Below are 15,855 nucleotides of genomic sequence, written 5' to 3' on the forward strand. Positions count from 1 at the left end.
AACGTTGGAGATCGTTTAGCTTCCTCCAATGTCAGTGGCTACCTTAATATATTGCTTATCACCAGGAAGGCGGCTCCGATGTTACGGCTAGTTATTCTTTCTAATCGTCGAAGGCGAGGAAGCTCGGTAGTGTCGTTATTTTCCTCGACCATTTTGATAGACGCTGCATCTGCACTCCTTCCCCGCATTGTGCGTCTGTAGTGGTGGTGGCTCCTCTCGTTGGGCTACGTGAAGAGGGTTTATCTCTATGGAAATCATTGGCTTGGCATATTGGACGGCGACCCAAGGAATTATACGTCACAGCTGTGTACAAAACGAGCACCCTCTTCTCGAATGCAGACAAAGTACCCTTTTAGTTGGTCGTCATGTACACCTCGCTGGCTAAAGTGCACACGATTGCACCCCAGCCACTCCAACACGGACATATAGTGGTTTCCATTACTACTGTGTTGGTATTTTCCGGCTAGATCCTTTTCGGCTTGAGTTTGGTGGATCTTCTTCGGTGCTGCACGACTTGTGGTCTTCCCAAGAGCACAAGTTTCACATGGCTGTGCAGTGAGTACCGGTAATGTGGAGGCCGCTGACCAGTCTACCTTTCTCAAGGTCAACGATAGCTTGGTAGCGCAGCTGTCTCAGACGGCGGTGCCAGTCCTCGAGTGAATTTGATGTCGCGATCTCGTGTCCTCGAGGAGTCACTGCATTGGTAGCCACGGCTGCACACCCGCTATTAATGTTTGAGCCTGGTGTGGCCTCGGACAGGATGAGTATAGACTACACTTGTTAATTGCTCTTGTAAGATACTGGTGCCGTCGAAAACGCAATCCGACGCTCTGAAATCACACTTGTATCCAGATGGAGTAAGCATGGATGCTGAGAGTATTGTTTTTGCTAGACCTGGAATATAGACAACTTTATGGATTCTTTCACTGGTAGTACCGAGCACTAATAGTCAGCTTCAAGAGTCTCCAATAACAATGTGTCCATCAGGTAATTCGACTTCGTGGGGCTCACATGTGGTAATGTCCACTAGCGGCGTTGAGTCTCCAGTCATGTGGTTTGAGGCTCCGGAGTCTAAGAAGCGTGAAGATCCACCAGCTCCTGGTTCAAACGGAAATGTCACGGTGTCCGTCAGCACCCCGTTCTTTCATTCATCCTGGTGCTCCTGCTTAGCTTACACACATACCTTATGGCGGTAAAGAGCAACATGGCAATCATGGTAATCTGTTGTGTGACCTCTTTTATTGTAGACTTTGCAGCGCGCAACTGAGAAGTCCCATCGGCTTCGCTGGTTCTATCAGTGGCAGCTAGAGCAACACCACGTCGAGGCTTCTTCCCGCTCTCGATTGCATTTCATCATCATTATGATGCCGCTTGATTGTGCTCATTCTTCCGTCACTCTTTGCCAAACGGGTGAGTAGCACAGCGGCACCGTCCAGTTTAAATGTTGTATCTTCCATCTTTGGATCGAGCATAGCTTCCAGGTCCGTTTTTAATAGTGGGTGCGCGTAGTTAACGAGCGTGCTTGGTGCTTGCTGCTCAGTATAGTTGCTAGCCTTGCCTTGGTTCAACCCAGTCGCAATCTGGGACAGATTATGCGCGTACTCAGCATACGGCTCGGTTGGAAAGCTGCGTGTTTCTGCAAGTTTGACGGCAACAGTCTTCACACTGTGAAGTTCACAGGCCGCTTACAGCAAAATTGCTGAGAAAGGGGCTGGAAAAATCCCGAAGCGATGCCTGAGGTAGCTTTACACTATTGCGATAGTATCAAATGCCGGCTTTCCCCGTAAGCTGAGAAGCAAGAACACCATACTTCACCTTCTCTGGTCCTTTGCGTTCTGTCAGTCTCTCGGCGAGGTTGATCTGTACCTTGAGGCGTTCCAACCAATCGTAAGCGCCTGAGTTGAGGTAGCCATTTCTGGTCGGACCGTCAAATTTTTTTACTGTGATCATCTTGAGGCCAATGTTTGAACGGTTTGAGCCCGCCACAATCGCTGCGCTGTCAATTCTCTGGACCGCCCCTCCAGCTTGTTCGCCTTGGTTTGGATTCAGCTTGTTCCCTACCTCTCTGCGTCCTGCATCAGACCCGTTGGTTGAGGACATGGTTTGGGAAACCTCTCAGTGCAGAAACTGGCGGCTGTTAACCTGTAGTAAATGAGGAAATGAGAAAGTGATATTGACGTTAAAAACGTGCAAATTCAGCAAAGATGCGTTCATCTAGCATCATCAAACGTGGAACCTAACTGACTACCAAGTTGAATACATTGCTACCTGTTGTTACACCAACACACGCTGTCCACACCCACCCGAGCACCTCTCGGCAGCGCAGGTGTTCAATCCAAAGCCAGCACCACCAATCGAGCGCCGCTCAGCAACGCAGAGCTCGCGGCTGCCATTAGCAACGCGCCAGAACGTCAGCCTGAACGTTATCCCTGTCGCCGCTGCCGTCGACTCACACCCGCCACCCGCACTTCCACCCTCTCCACGACCGCTCCACGCTCACTCAACCGCACAGCGCCCTCTACTTTCTTACTGTGGATACAACAAATGCTGTCTAGATTGGTACCGGCTTCCTCCGCTTTTTACTGACGATCACTTATTACTGACACTCAATTATAGCCAATCGAATCACTTTATCGAAATCCTTTACTTGTTACTGACAACACAAAAATAAACTAGGCACCTGACATTTCCCAATCCACGGGATGCAACCAACACGCAGGCGCAGTGGTGTAGGATAATGCGTCCTAAGACACGTCCTAAAGTGTCCTATTTGTCCTAAATTTTACAGGGAGATTTTGGAGATGTGTCCTAAAAAGCGACTAATCCTTCGCTACAGAATATTATAATTTGTGTCCTCCATATTGTCCTAAAACTCAAATATTAACTTTCTTCTGGACCTTCTACTTAAAATTACATAAGCGTTACTTAATACACACATAAGCGTTACTTACTGTCCTAAGGCACACTACCAACCATTTATCAATCTCCACCACGGCAGCTAAGCACCATGGACCATCGCGGCTACTGCTTCTGCATCAAGCGCTCGTGTCCTGAAACAAGCACGGTTTACTACGTCTGCAAGCGGTTCCGCAAAGGATGCAAGGCTAAGATAACTGTCCGATCAGGTGCAGTTGTAGCAGACGGGGTTCTACATACGTGCGACGAGGCGGTGCCACAAGTCATTGATGTGCGCAGTGAAATGCGCCTAGAGCTACAGCGACGCAGCGTCAGCAACATGGCTACCCCTCCACCAGTTGTCTGGCAAGAGGTGTACGACGGGATCAAGCGCCGCCATGCTGCCGACGACGCCACGCTCACTATCATTCCATGCGCACCTGCCGTCTCTATAGTGAAGCAGACACGCAAGGAGTGTATGGGCGGTGATGTGTACGAGGCCATACTTTCTCAATCAGTACGCTGTGTAAGCGACAAGGACCCCAGGTCCTTTCTACAGTTTAGTGTGGCGTACCCCACACAGACGACCACCGGAATCCATCGCATGATCGGTTTTGGGCACCCTGATTTGGGTCTGATACCCTCAGCATGCCCCACCAGCGACACTGGAGATTCCTGAAGACTACAAAAGGTTTGAGTAGATGCAGATAGAACCTACTAATACAATATTCCCATGTGTAATTGCTCTTGTGAATTATACATGAATAATTGAATTATATTGATAAGACAGTAGAAAACTAGTAACGTTGTCCTAATAGGACAGTGCACGTTGGGTTTGATGTTGTCCTAATAGGACAGTGGTCTGAGTTGCTGTGTGTCCTAATAGGTGTCGAGTTGTTGAGTGTCCTATTAGGACACACGGAGCCTGGCTTGTTTCGTCCTAAAGCACATTGTGGTGTCCTAAATATTGGATCGTTTATGAACCGATTGCTAGTTTTTTATCCCAGGTTTTAGGACAATAGGACACTTTAGGACACCTAGTAGGACGCATTCTCTCCTACCGGCGCAGTGTTGGCAAAGTCCCTTACTTCCCAGGCCAGCCGAAAGGGCAAAAGCCTTGGCGGAAGGACTTTAAGGCCATAACTTAAATCATAGTTATTTATCTAATTACCCATGTATTAAGTAATCACGTGCAGTATTATCATCGCAAGAACTGAAGTGACGGCAAAGACGCGCGCTCGTCGGGCGAGATATCTGGGCGACAGGATAGCTCGATAAAGGCCCGGAAGAGCCGCCAGGAAGTTGGCGCGCACGTAGGCCGCCACGTTAATCGAGCTGTTGGTGGGCTCGCGATCGAACACAGCGCGCTGAGCTACGCAAAACGGCAGCACGGTCACCGACAAGAATACCGGGAACGCCTGCAGCAGCGGCACCAAGTACTCCTCTACCAGTACGTACTTGAAACCCTTGCACGCTTCTAAATGTTCTAGTAGCTGAAACTTTGCTTTGGTGTTGCAGGTTCACATTGTCAAGATCCGATTGCAGATGCAGACGTCGCTGCATGTGGCGGAACGGCAAGAGGTGATGGAAAACTCTTGGGGTTTAAGTGTCCGAGTATTGTGTACCAATGCGCCCAATTCTGCTTTCTACAAGATGTCCCGTACACCTTGCTGATCTTCCCTTCCTACGCTACACTTCGCGATGCACGGGCCGACAAGCCTACGGGCAAGACCTCAGTGCTGCCAATTGTTTTGGCTGGACCAACTACAGGAGCTGGAGGTGCTGTGATCGGCACACACGCAGATGTGATCTAGAGCGGATTGGAAACGAAGGGGTCCATACACGGGAATAATGGATTGCCTCCGGAAGGTGGTGGTGGCCAACTTCAACGTTGCTGGAAACAATGTTAATGTGTACAGCATAGATGAAACCAGTTCTACGTAGAAGACGTGGCTCTAGCGTCCTTCATGGTGATGTGCTGCTGTTGCAGCATGTTAGGCTTCTAATGGATTAATTTAATTGAGCTAGTAGAATTCAGTGAGTTCAAGATGGTATCTACTTGTGTGATTTCCTTTTAACGGCAAGGATACAGTTACTACTAGACCGACTTGCTCAACACATTATGCCATGGCAGCGTTTCGTTCGTCTTAAACACCCATTTACCCGAAAAGATCTGCTAGCGCTGCCTTTTGACCACGGAATCCCTGAAGGACTAAGGCTTATTGTGGAAAATTGCGATCCTTATGGTCAGGAAAGTTTGGCTTGACAGCCTCCGCAACTTCCTTGAGCTCGTTGATGCTCTCGTCATCCAAATACTCTTCATCGGACGTTCTTGACGCAGTCGCCCCGCTGGTTGGCATGTATGTGCTTCTAGTTGCGGTGTAGTCTGCATCAATTTCGTCATCCTCAAATACTTCATCTAGATATTCACCCCACATCAAAAGAGTCGGGTTGCCATCAACGTTGTCGCCAGGGTCTTCATCATCGCTATCTTCGTCTTCATATATTGCTCCATGCTGAGGTGATGGAGAAACCAAGCTTGCGCTGCTTACAACATCACTAATTATTTGTCTCTCATCCGCAGATATGATGAGTTTTTTTTATATCACGAGCCTCTTGCTTCAACGCTTGCTGTCGGACATGCTGTGCTATGATCTGAAAATCAAGAGCCTTAAGCGCATCCATGCGATTACGTTTGGCAGTGTGAATAGCTCCAAGTTCGCTAAATAGGCGCTCACACGTCGCTGTGTTCACGGCGATCGACATAAACCCGCATCGCGAGCTATGGCAAAATGCTCTTGGGGCGTTGCATTCCAACGCTCTTAGAACTCCCATGGAGACCTTTCGAACTCACTAGCCTTCTGTCTTGTAAATCGGCCTTTCATCCATGCCACCATGTCGCGCCTTATCTGGCCGATATCATCAGTGCTAAAAAGCCGACGGTAGTAGTACACGACTGCCTTGTCCAATGCTCCAATTCCAGACACAGCAGTATTGGGAAGTTCTCGCGCGGTTTCAGCATACGGCGGGTGAAATGCAAAACCCAACATGGACAAGGGTTGCTCACACTGCGCAACGGGTTTCGACGCACTCTACAAGCGCACTGTAGCGAACAAAATGCTCCTGAAAACCTCTGCGGATATCGCGAAATGACAAAACAACGTCACCAAGCGTATTTTCATCGCGCTGTAGCCGATAGGACGCGTACGATAGTGGTGCAATTACAGCTTCAGCTTCTTTAAGCTCATCCCAAAACAGATGATCGCCGAAGGCTTGCAACCGGGTCGGGAAGTCGGTGTAGCTTTTGTAACGACAAAAGAACATTTGCAGAGCCGATTGAGCGCGCAACAGAGATGCAAAACATCCTTGCATTGAATTCCATCTTGTTTCACAAAGTGTACGAAGTCCCAGTGCTTTCCCGTAACATTTCTTCATCATCCGTCGTGCACGTGGTAGCCATTTGCTAGATGATGCATTCAAAAGATTCACTGATGTTGCTGCTCGGGCTTCCACGTCCTTAAACGAAGACCGTAACACGGCTTTGACCAAATTATTCAAGTGCGCGAAACAAAATAAAAATAAAACAATGTTAGGCCAGCGAAGCGCTAATATTCGACGTGCGCGGCCGCACTGCCCAGCGTTGTCGGTGATGATTGCACCAAAGCGCCAATTCTCTTCTTGCGCTTGCTCCAGTACTTGCTCCAGCTGTTTGGCAATAGCGATGCCGTGGTGTTCATCTCCAGCCGGTAGGAGGCCATACGTGAGCAGCACGCCAAACAGCGACAGCTGGCATCCCATAAAAATGGTCCTTACTGATGTTTTGCCAGACATCGGAAAGCAAATCAACTCAGCCTTCTGTCGTTTCCATCATCTCCTTGAGAGCTTTCATATCCATTGTTTTGCATCGATGAGCATGTTCTTGCCGGATACGCTTACCTAGCGTCCGACGAGAGGGCAAAATGACCGAAATGCCGGGACATAGCAACTCAAAAAGACGGCGAACTGAAGTTTTTTCGACGAAGCGATCAGGGAGGTATTTTTTAGCATGCACTTCGATAATACAGCACTTAATTTCCTTGACCTCACTGCTTGCGAATTTGCGTCTTTGCTTCTTCAGTTTTTTGCCGAGGGTGTTTTTTTGCCACGAGGGGAGAAGCGTCGCGCGGTGGTAGAGTATTTGCCGAACGCGAGTGTACGACGAGCACGAGATTGCCCTGCGATTCGAGCACTCGATCGAACAGGAACTGCGTCATCTCGGCGTGATTTTGTACCAAAAGAACCAGGTCTCAATTGTGGCGTGACTTCGAACGACAGTGCAGGACTTTCCTGGTGCGGTGCTGCTGGGGTCGAGAGTACTGGAGTCAAAACCGGAGGGAGCTGCGCGTTCTAAAAGTGCGTGCATCTGGCAAGATGATTGACGTAGTTGCGTGACCGTCCAATTAATACCTTTGGCGGAGTGCCAGTGACTTCGTTCTCGTAAGCAGCCCTACAGAATCTACATTCTCGAATGCTGTAGCCCCCTGGAGCCTTCCCCAGATCTGGAAGAGGCTTAAAGCGTCTTGCATCCTGGTATGGTGGCCGCCCTATGTGCCATCCTTCTCCCCTCTTGACTGACTGAAGTACGGTAGAATAGGCCAGGCCTAGCCTTGGCCGTATGGCCGAAAAAGCCAGTGGCAAAAGTAAGTTTCGGCCCAAAGTTGGCCAAAATAAAAAGTCTTTGGTGCCAACACTGGCAGGCGCACCGACATCACAGCAGCGGAAAAGCTGGCAGTCCTGGATGCATGGGAACAGTGTGGTGATATCTCTGCCGTAATGAAAGCATTCTATAGCGGCCTAGATGAGCATGCGCACGAACAGCTGGATCGATCTTGCGTGGGCGGAGCTAAGTGAGGAGACTGTAAAAGCGGGCTACAAAGAAACCGGACTCGCCATGGAAGAAGTATTGTACTGGCGAGATGAAATGCACCACCCTTTTTTATTTTGCCCATAAATACATAACTAATTATCGGATTGGTGTCGAGAGACCCGCAACGGAAACAGGGTAGCAAAAAGATCACAGACAAGCACATTTTGACCTTTTAGTTTTTTTATTATTATGGTGGAAGCTCAAACGTCCGCAGGGAATTGATGCTGATCATGTATGCACAGAACCTATCTCGCGATATTTAATAAACGGGAAAGCCTAAAGTGACAAGCTTTACGCCAGAGCACAGCTTGGACTGCAGCGCATCTGCAGAGCTTAGTTTTAGCTACAGGAGCTGCGTAGGGATGGCTGCATGTTTTGATAACGCATCATCGACAACCCCACTTCCTTGGACGAAATGTGCATTGAAATGAGTAGAAAGGGCATTGTTGATTGTAACAATCATTTTTTGAATGGACCAAAACATCTGATGACATTCAGTATGTCATGAACATAGCCTTGATTTTTTGGGCAGAACGAAAGACACGCACTTTTCGCTTAAGTGTAGCATTTGAATTTGAGCAGATATTCTAGGATGGTTATGACTGCTTAAAAGAAGAAACCGTTATCTTTCCAACAAAAAAAAACTCATAAATTTGGGTAATTGGGTGAGAAGTTGTGAAGGGGCAAAGTTTGGTGGTGCATTTCATCTCGCCAGTACAATAGACGTGGTAGCAAGTGAGATGATCGCTAAACTAGCTAGTCTTAGCCTTGTAGACGGTAGAATTGGTGCTGTTGGCGACGAGCACGACACAGTTGAAAGCAGTCCGCTCTGCGAGAGCTGCTCAATTAGTTCACGTACGTTTTATGATTTGCGACGCGCAGCAGACATTACTGTTTATACCCAATTTTCCTATCAAAATGTAGCCAAACATGACTGTCAGTAAAAAGCGGAGGAAGGGAGGAAATACCAGAAATACCAGCATTTGTTTTGTCAGCACTTCATAATTAGCAGGAGCACCAGTGCAAAACATGAGCGATATTCTTCCCATCGACTCCCGATGCTTTTCTGCCGCACACATCGGCCTACTGTTTGAGACAAAATAATGTAATGTGTTGTGCAAACGACTGTAGTATGCTCTATCCCAAATCTAATTCTCAGAGCAAGACCGCCTTAGCAAAAGCTTCTTGCGTGGCCAGAAGGCCTCAAGAGGACCTCCGGGACCGCAGAGCGCGCATCGACACGCCCGGAGGTGGCGATTGCCGAATACCTAGTCCACGGTGTTCTAGGCTACGATAGTGTGCGGTGTTTTGGTGACAAAATGGTGAATTTTATCAACGAGCTGTGTGATCTTGCGAATTATGGAGAAAATGGAGGCAGCAAAGTTTAGATTCCGCGCATCGTAGCCAAGATTCCTGTTTACGCTAACCGCTACGTTGACGGTTGGCTTTCATGGAGCGATGCGGTCAGCAGCGAGGCTCCTGCGTTAGTCTTTCGGGAAGTCTCTAGCGTTGTGACACGCTTTCGCAAACAAGAACGACTTCCCGAAGCGCCAACCCACTTGAATGACTTACTGCGCGTGAAGGGTATGCGTGCCTAAGTTCAGCGCCGTATTGAGAGCCTATGGGAAAAGAAGATACTAGACCATATAAATTTAGGTGTGGACTTTTCGTGTTTTATTGTTTTGAGAGCTCGTTGAAGTGATAGAGTATGCAACTTCAACGTCTCTATCTCTTGACGTGGCAGCCCCGTCAAAACAATCATGAATCTGCTGCATATAGATGCGCTATAATATATGTAAGTTTCTTTTCCAAGAAATATAAGACACCTTCACGAAAGACGTTAGAGTCATCTTTACATTTCGTAACGTGTCCAATTAGTTCACTTCATGAATATATACACGTATCTAGTAGCCCCAACAAGTACTGCTATCATTGATGTGATGCGTCTGCTGGACTACTTCGTAGGTACGTTGAAGCGGTTTTTTTAAAGAGCAAAATTGAAGAAAGAGTAAAAGAAGTCATTGCGTAGCTCGCATTTAGCGTTAATATTATCACTTAAATTTTAATTTAGCTCGCAGCCCCGATCACGTATGATACGTTTAGCGTTCTGCAAAGGGTGCTTGTTTCTGACGGAATGCTTAGCTGTATTTTTTTAAAAGAGTTAAGTAGGTGAAAGCTGAGGTGGGTCCACGCAATGACCCGTCTTACGAATTTAAGACGCGGTAGTGACGATTGGTAAGTTATTCCACATCCCTGACTAAGCTAAGCCGTTAAAGATGATTGGGAGTGCACGAGAGCTCATACCACCACAATGACTAAATATCGTGAGCCGTTAACACCCCGGAATGTCTGCAAGAAATGACATTAGGTAGAGAATGTTGATTAAGGATTGTTCTCACAAGTGGTATTGGAGACGCTAACGGAAAGCTGTTAGCGCACACAATAATGAAGGAAATTAAGTGAAGGTGAATGTGAAATGCTATAAACAAACGTAAATGACTTAAGAACCTTTGATATTTATAGACTAAAGACGTTAGGCGCTTTAACATCTCCTTCAATGCAGACATTACTCCTTCTCGAGTGCCGCATCATTTTTGCGGGGGCGCCCACGGGAGCCCTGTACCTTCTTGTGGACGGAGGCTCCTCGATTGACAAGTGTCTGATGTCCATTTAGATCCATAGATCCACAAAATTTCATCGCGTAGAGTGTGTGCCCACAAGAGCCGTGATTCAGTGAAAAGTGACAAGTGCACTTACTCGAATTGATGTCAATCAGCCACCCCTGCGAAGGCATACCAAGCGTAACCATTGCAGCAGACAATTTGCTCAGTCGGGCTGTAACGGGTAAGTCCTCAACGTTGCGTCGGCGAATTTCATACTGTAGGGCACGGCTTGCTGATTACACGGACTGTATCCAAGAGGTCGGCCTCAGTCGTGGTAGATAGCAAAAATGCGATACTGTCCCGATCCTGGGAGTGTAGCTCAAGCAAGCCCGCCCTCGACATCGCCCGAGCTCGATGAACCAACCGAGAATATGGCTCCGGGGACACGGCAAATGGTCTGGCGGTGACAGCTTCACTTTGACACAGAGTAAGTAGCTGGGACAGTAGGGCGCCGACCTTCAGCTTTCTTGGGAGCGTGACATCTCTTTTGATCACTGCATTGTACGTCTCGCATGGATTGCTAGGTGTCGCAAAACCACTCGGTGTATGGAAGCATTGCCAACGCCACACCCTCTTGGACCGGCGTGCAGGCGCTGAATTCTCATGGAATGCGGAGCTGGGGTCGTGCATACGGAGCACGGGGCCAGATCACTCTTCACCACCCTAGTCTGCTTGAAACCATTCAGATAGTTCGCTGTCTGAACGCATGGTATTGCTGAGGCGAGAATCTGCCAGGGGTGTCGAATGGTCATCTCAAAAGGAAAGAGCTGGGAGGATGAGCTTCAGGTAGCTGGTTGAAAAATGATTTTGTCTCCCCCCTCCCCCCCCTCGCTGGGAAAATGCGCTGGTTGGACGATATTTCTGGGACGATCAGGTTGCGGATTGGGCAAAATTGGCGAGTGAATTATGGTTGGCGCAGGACGTACTATTGCGGTGGTCAGTCTTTAAAAGCTGGTGATGCTAGCGATGTTATGCTAACCGTGCTTTATCGGTGCTGATAGTACAGTTTTGGTGTTATTGTTTATATTATTGGTGTAAACAGTACGTCCTCGGAGGAAGGCGGTATTTACTTTTTTGAGTTACCGACACTAATGTACCAAATGTTTGGTACAGGTCCTAGGCGGAGATTTTATGGTAAGCACTGCCGTATTAATGATTCGATATATAATATATATAAATATTATTTAGATCTGAAGGATCCATTAGCTAAAGGGAAAATTGGAAACTACGCGACATATCAACCTGTCTGGCTTAGTATATCGCAACTCATGCCCATGGCCTCCACGGAATTCGTTCAGCTATCGTATTGGGGGTTTACAGTCTGGTGGTTCATCATCCTCTGCGTTCACGTAGTCGCTTGTGTCTACACTGCGCTGTACAGCTACGCTTACTGGATACTTCAGAACACCTATCTCGAGCACTACCTCGAGCTGTTCGAGATTGGTATGCCACCGCCATATCACCGCACCATAGTCATTGTCCATGCTATACTGTTTGCATTGCACGCGGTGTGCATCCTCCTGATGCTGGGTGGTTCTGTATGGCAGCGGTCTTTTGCCTTTTCGCCATGGTCTTGTGACACCAGCCCAAGAAACACCCGCCTGAACTCAGATCGCTCAAATTCCATTGTAATGCAAAGTTTCACGAAAGTTTATACCAAGATTTCTGATCGCCATGGATTTTTCGGGGTCAATGGAGCTCACTTTCATGTACTGCTCATACTTCGAGAAGTTGTTGAGACAGGGTTGCAAACCATCCAAGCTTACCGCACGAGCTCGTTGTTGCCAAGAACGATGCTTAACCGGTTTTACGTGGTTTTACTAGTGGCGAATTGTTGGTCGTCTGTCCTGGTCTACTCTGTGTTTTTCAAGGGCGACGAGGCAAGTAGGCGATTCGCATGTATCGTCTTAGATTGTGTCCTGGACTTGATCTCCTGTGTGGGTGTGGAGCTCATGATTGTGCTAAGCTATGCAAGTGACTACAACGTAAGTGTGATGGGATTCTGGGACTTCATGTGGCAAAACGATGAGTGGGCAGCGCGAGCTTTAAATGAATTTCGGATGGTCTTCGTGGTCTCTTTGTCGGATTTAGCAAGTCGCGCCATCTTCTCACTGGGTCTAATACTAACAACCACAAATATGAAGGAATTGCTGCAATGCCTTCCACAACAGAGGTGCCATAAAATTGCAAGCCTGGATACTGAGAATGACCAAACCAGGGGTGAAAAATCTACGACTATTGTTCCCACGCTACCACAACAGCCAAATCTCAAGCCTTCAGAGCTGGTAATGCCCATTAAACCCGCTGGCAGCTATCGTGGCACTAGGCTGCGCACCCAATGTGCACGACTAATGCTACGTGCAGCTCATCTATTCTTTGGAGCATGGGGGGTTGTAGTACTAGGACTACACATTCACGCGTCTATGCAGCCAACACTAAGTCAGTGCTTACTACAAGTTCGACCGTGGGCAACATCACGTCCATCCTGTTACTTAGTCGGTCTTGATTGCCACACGTTGGCAATCTCGGGGGAAATGAACGAAGTGGAGGAGAGTTGGAGTGAATTCGACAGCTCTACTGTCGTTCAACTTCTCATTCGCCACTGTCCGACGTTAGAGATCCCACCTTCCATTAGCAAGTTCCACAGTCTTCATGGCGTCAAAGTGTACAACTCGACAATCGTCGACTGGGATGACTCAGCTGCATTCACGAGTGAGAACCACCCAAACGTTTTATCACTGTACCTTGTCCGTGTCAACATGACCGACGGTGTGTTGCCTGCTGGATTGCACTCGCTCGATTTCCCGCCCAATCTTCGCGATATCGAGTTCTGCGTCACAAACCTGCAGGCGATTCCACAAGATCTCGACCTCAAGTGGCCCCGGAACGCACAAATACAGTTCGAGTACAGCCAGTTGACGAGCATTCCTTCAGAACTCCTTCGGCTCGAACCGGAATACTTGTTTGTTACTGGCAATCCGATGACTGAAGTTTCGGCCGAGGTGTTCGAGATTCCAGGGCTCCAAACCTTGGGACTCGGACATATGAATCTCAATGAGCTACCGCGCAACGTGACAAGTCCTTCTCCAACACTTAGCGTTGTTTTCCTTGACAAGACTAACATTTCCTTCTTCTGGCCATGGATGGACGATATCATGATGAAGACGTGGGGTACCGGTTTCCTGGTAGCTTCTGCCACTCCGTACTGCAGCGATTTCGAGATGATTCAGCAAGGCACAGCAAGTGCATTTAACACGTCTCCATCCCGAGACTACGAACCCATGCTAATGGACCCGTCCCAAGCAAACATACCACCAGTCTCAGAGGTTGTTGTTTGTGATGTCAGCATGGTGGCCACGTGCTACTTCATCGATATCGACGACGAAAGCATGGCCATCAGTCCCCCACATGCTCTACATGTAGTAAGCCCATAAATTTAATAAATATTTAAGGAGGCTTCTTTTTAACTTTCGTTAGTACACCACTTTCCTACGAGCGCATATGTATGTACCTTACTCAGGGGCTAATGGTAATATGATATTTTTGATAGTAATAGTAGTATTTTCGATATTAAATAGTAACTCATTTTTGCAAAAGTTAACATAATATTTTAATATTAACTCGGAGAATTAATTATTATTAGATACTACTTAATATTTATGATATATTCCCACTTAACTACGTTTCTTGCCACCTTCAAATACCTTTTTCGATCAGGTTCTAGAAAAGCAGTAGGTTTTAAGACTGACGAGTATTTGCTCGAGTATTTGCTCTTGTATTTCACTGTGACACAGACAAAGGCGATCGAGATGGAAAACTGCAAACGCTTGCAGCTGTTTAACGTTGATGGAGCGAAATCAAGACATTTGTTCTTGTTCTCTACCGATCTCCTCGTCCACATCGTGCGTCTAATAAACCTGCTGCCTGTGGCGCTAGATTAATGCGCTCAGCAGTGCCAACACACGACGCCAACCTTGCCGTCACTCTCACAATTGTCCCTCCCTCACGGTTGACTACCGGTAGTAATATTTCAGCTAGTCGAGCGTTACCGACATCTGATTGGTTCGTTTAGCCCAATTACGCAACCTTTAATAAATAAAATATCGTATTAACTAATATTAAGATGATATTTAATAACTTCATATTGTCTCAGAAGAAAATATTAGGTGATATTTTTTATATTAACTGGTCTACAGGTGATATTTTCATAATATTAACTTCACCGATTTTGGAGTTACCATTAACCCCTGTCCTTACTTCAGACAGAGGCAAGCAAATGAATAGGACCAAAACGGCAAATTTGGTCGGAGTTTGCTTTCAGTAACGGCTCAAGGTCACCGACGAAGGGTCCTTGAGAAAACCATGTCACGACTCAACCTGAAGACCCCCACGGAAGTCGTCAAACTCTCGTATTGGAGTTTCGCTCTCTGGTGGCTCATCATTCTCACTGTTCATGTGGTCGCGTGCATCTACACTGCGCTGTATAGCTACTCGTACTGGGTGCTGCAGGAAGCGTACCTAAACGCGTACCTCGAAAGCTTCGAGATCGGAATGCCGCAACCGTATCACCGCACAATCGTCGCCGTCCATGCCACGTTGTCTGCGTTGCATGCAGTTTCCATCATGCTAATGCTAGGCGGCTCTGTTTGGCAGAAATCTCTTGCCTTTACTCCGTGGTCTACTTGCAATGTCAAGGGTAAAAACGATGAAGTGAAGTCTGATCGAACGAACTCGATAGTGCTGCAGAGCTTTACGAAAGTCTACGCTAAGGTTGTGGATCGTCATGGATTTTTCGGCGTCAACGGTGTCCATTTTCATGTAATTCTCGCCATTCGAGAAGTCATTGAGACAACGCTGCAGACGATCCAAGCTTGCAGCATGAGCTTGCTAATGCCAAGAACGCTGCTCAATCGATTCTACGTCATTTTGCTCGTGGTAAATTGCTGGTCTTCTGTCCTAGTCTACTCTGTGCTTTTCAAGGGTGACGAGGCTAGTAGACGCTTTGCGTGTATCGTCTTGGATTGCGTGCTGGACCTCGTAGCGTCCATGGGTGTAGAGCTCATAATTGTACTTAGCTACGCGAAAGATTACGATCTCAATATGATGGGCTTCTGGGACTACATGTGGCGCGACGATGAGTGGGCAGCGCGAGCTCTCAATGAATTTCGAATGGTCGTCGTAGTGTCTTGGTCGGATCTCGCAAGTCGTGCCATCTTTTCTTTGGGTCTGATACTTACGACCACAAATATGAAGGAGTTGCTGCAGTGGCTGCCTCAACGAAGAAATCGGGTTGCAGAGTCACCAAGTCTGACGACTGTCGTGGAACAATTTAAGAGTGACAAATTGAACACAGTTGCCCCCGCACCGTCCAACGCAATACTTCCTAGCAAA

General features: G+C 47.6%; 2 protein-coding genes across 2 annotated transcripts; both read right to left on the reverse strand.

Moving 5' to 3' along the window:
• Positions 1 to 540: 540 nt before the first annotated feature.
• PITG_05848 (uncharacterized protein) lies at positions 541 to 2,582 on the reverse strand (the record flags this gene model as incomplete). The annotated part of the gene is made up of 5 exons (XM_002998041.1): positions 541 to 713; positions 1,012 to 1,098; positions 1,397 to 1,665; positions 1,811 to 2,142; positions 2,269 to 2,582. 4 exons carry the CDS (start codon positions 2,098 to 2,100, stop codon positions 541 to 543), a joined length of 819 nt encoding a protein of 272 aa, XP_002998087.1.
• A 3,095-nt stretch (positions 2,583 to 5,677) lies between these two features.
• On the reverse strand, positions 5,678 to 6,693 carry PITG_05849 (uncharacterized protein; the record flags this gene model as incomplete). The annotated part of the gene is made up of 4 exons (XM_002998042.1): positions 5,678 to 5,690; positions 5,746 to 5,899; positions 5,973 to 6,392; positions 6,465 to 6,693. The coding sequence occupies 4 exons, from the start codon at positions 6,691 to 6,693 to the stop codon at positions 5,678 to 5,680; spliced, it is 816 nt and encodes a 271-aa protein (XP_002998088.1).
• Positions 6,694 to 15,855: the final 9,162 nt, after the last annotated feature.

This window comes from Phytophthora infestans, genomic scaffold, assembly GCF_000142945.1.
Source record: "Phytophthora infestans T30-4 supercont1.9 genomic scaffold, whole genome shotgun sequence".
Taxonomy (NCBI): domain Eukaryota; phylum Oomycota; class Peronosporomycetes; order Peronosporales; family Peronosporaceae; genus Phytophthora; species Phytophthora infestans.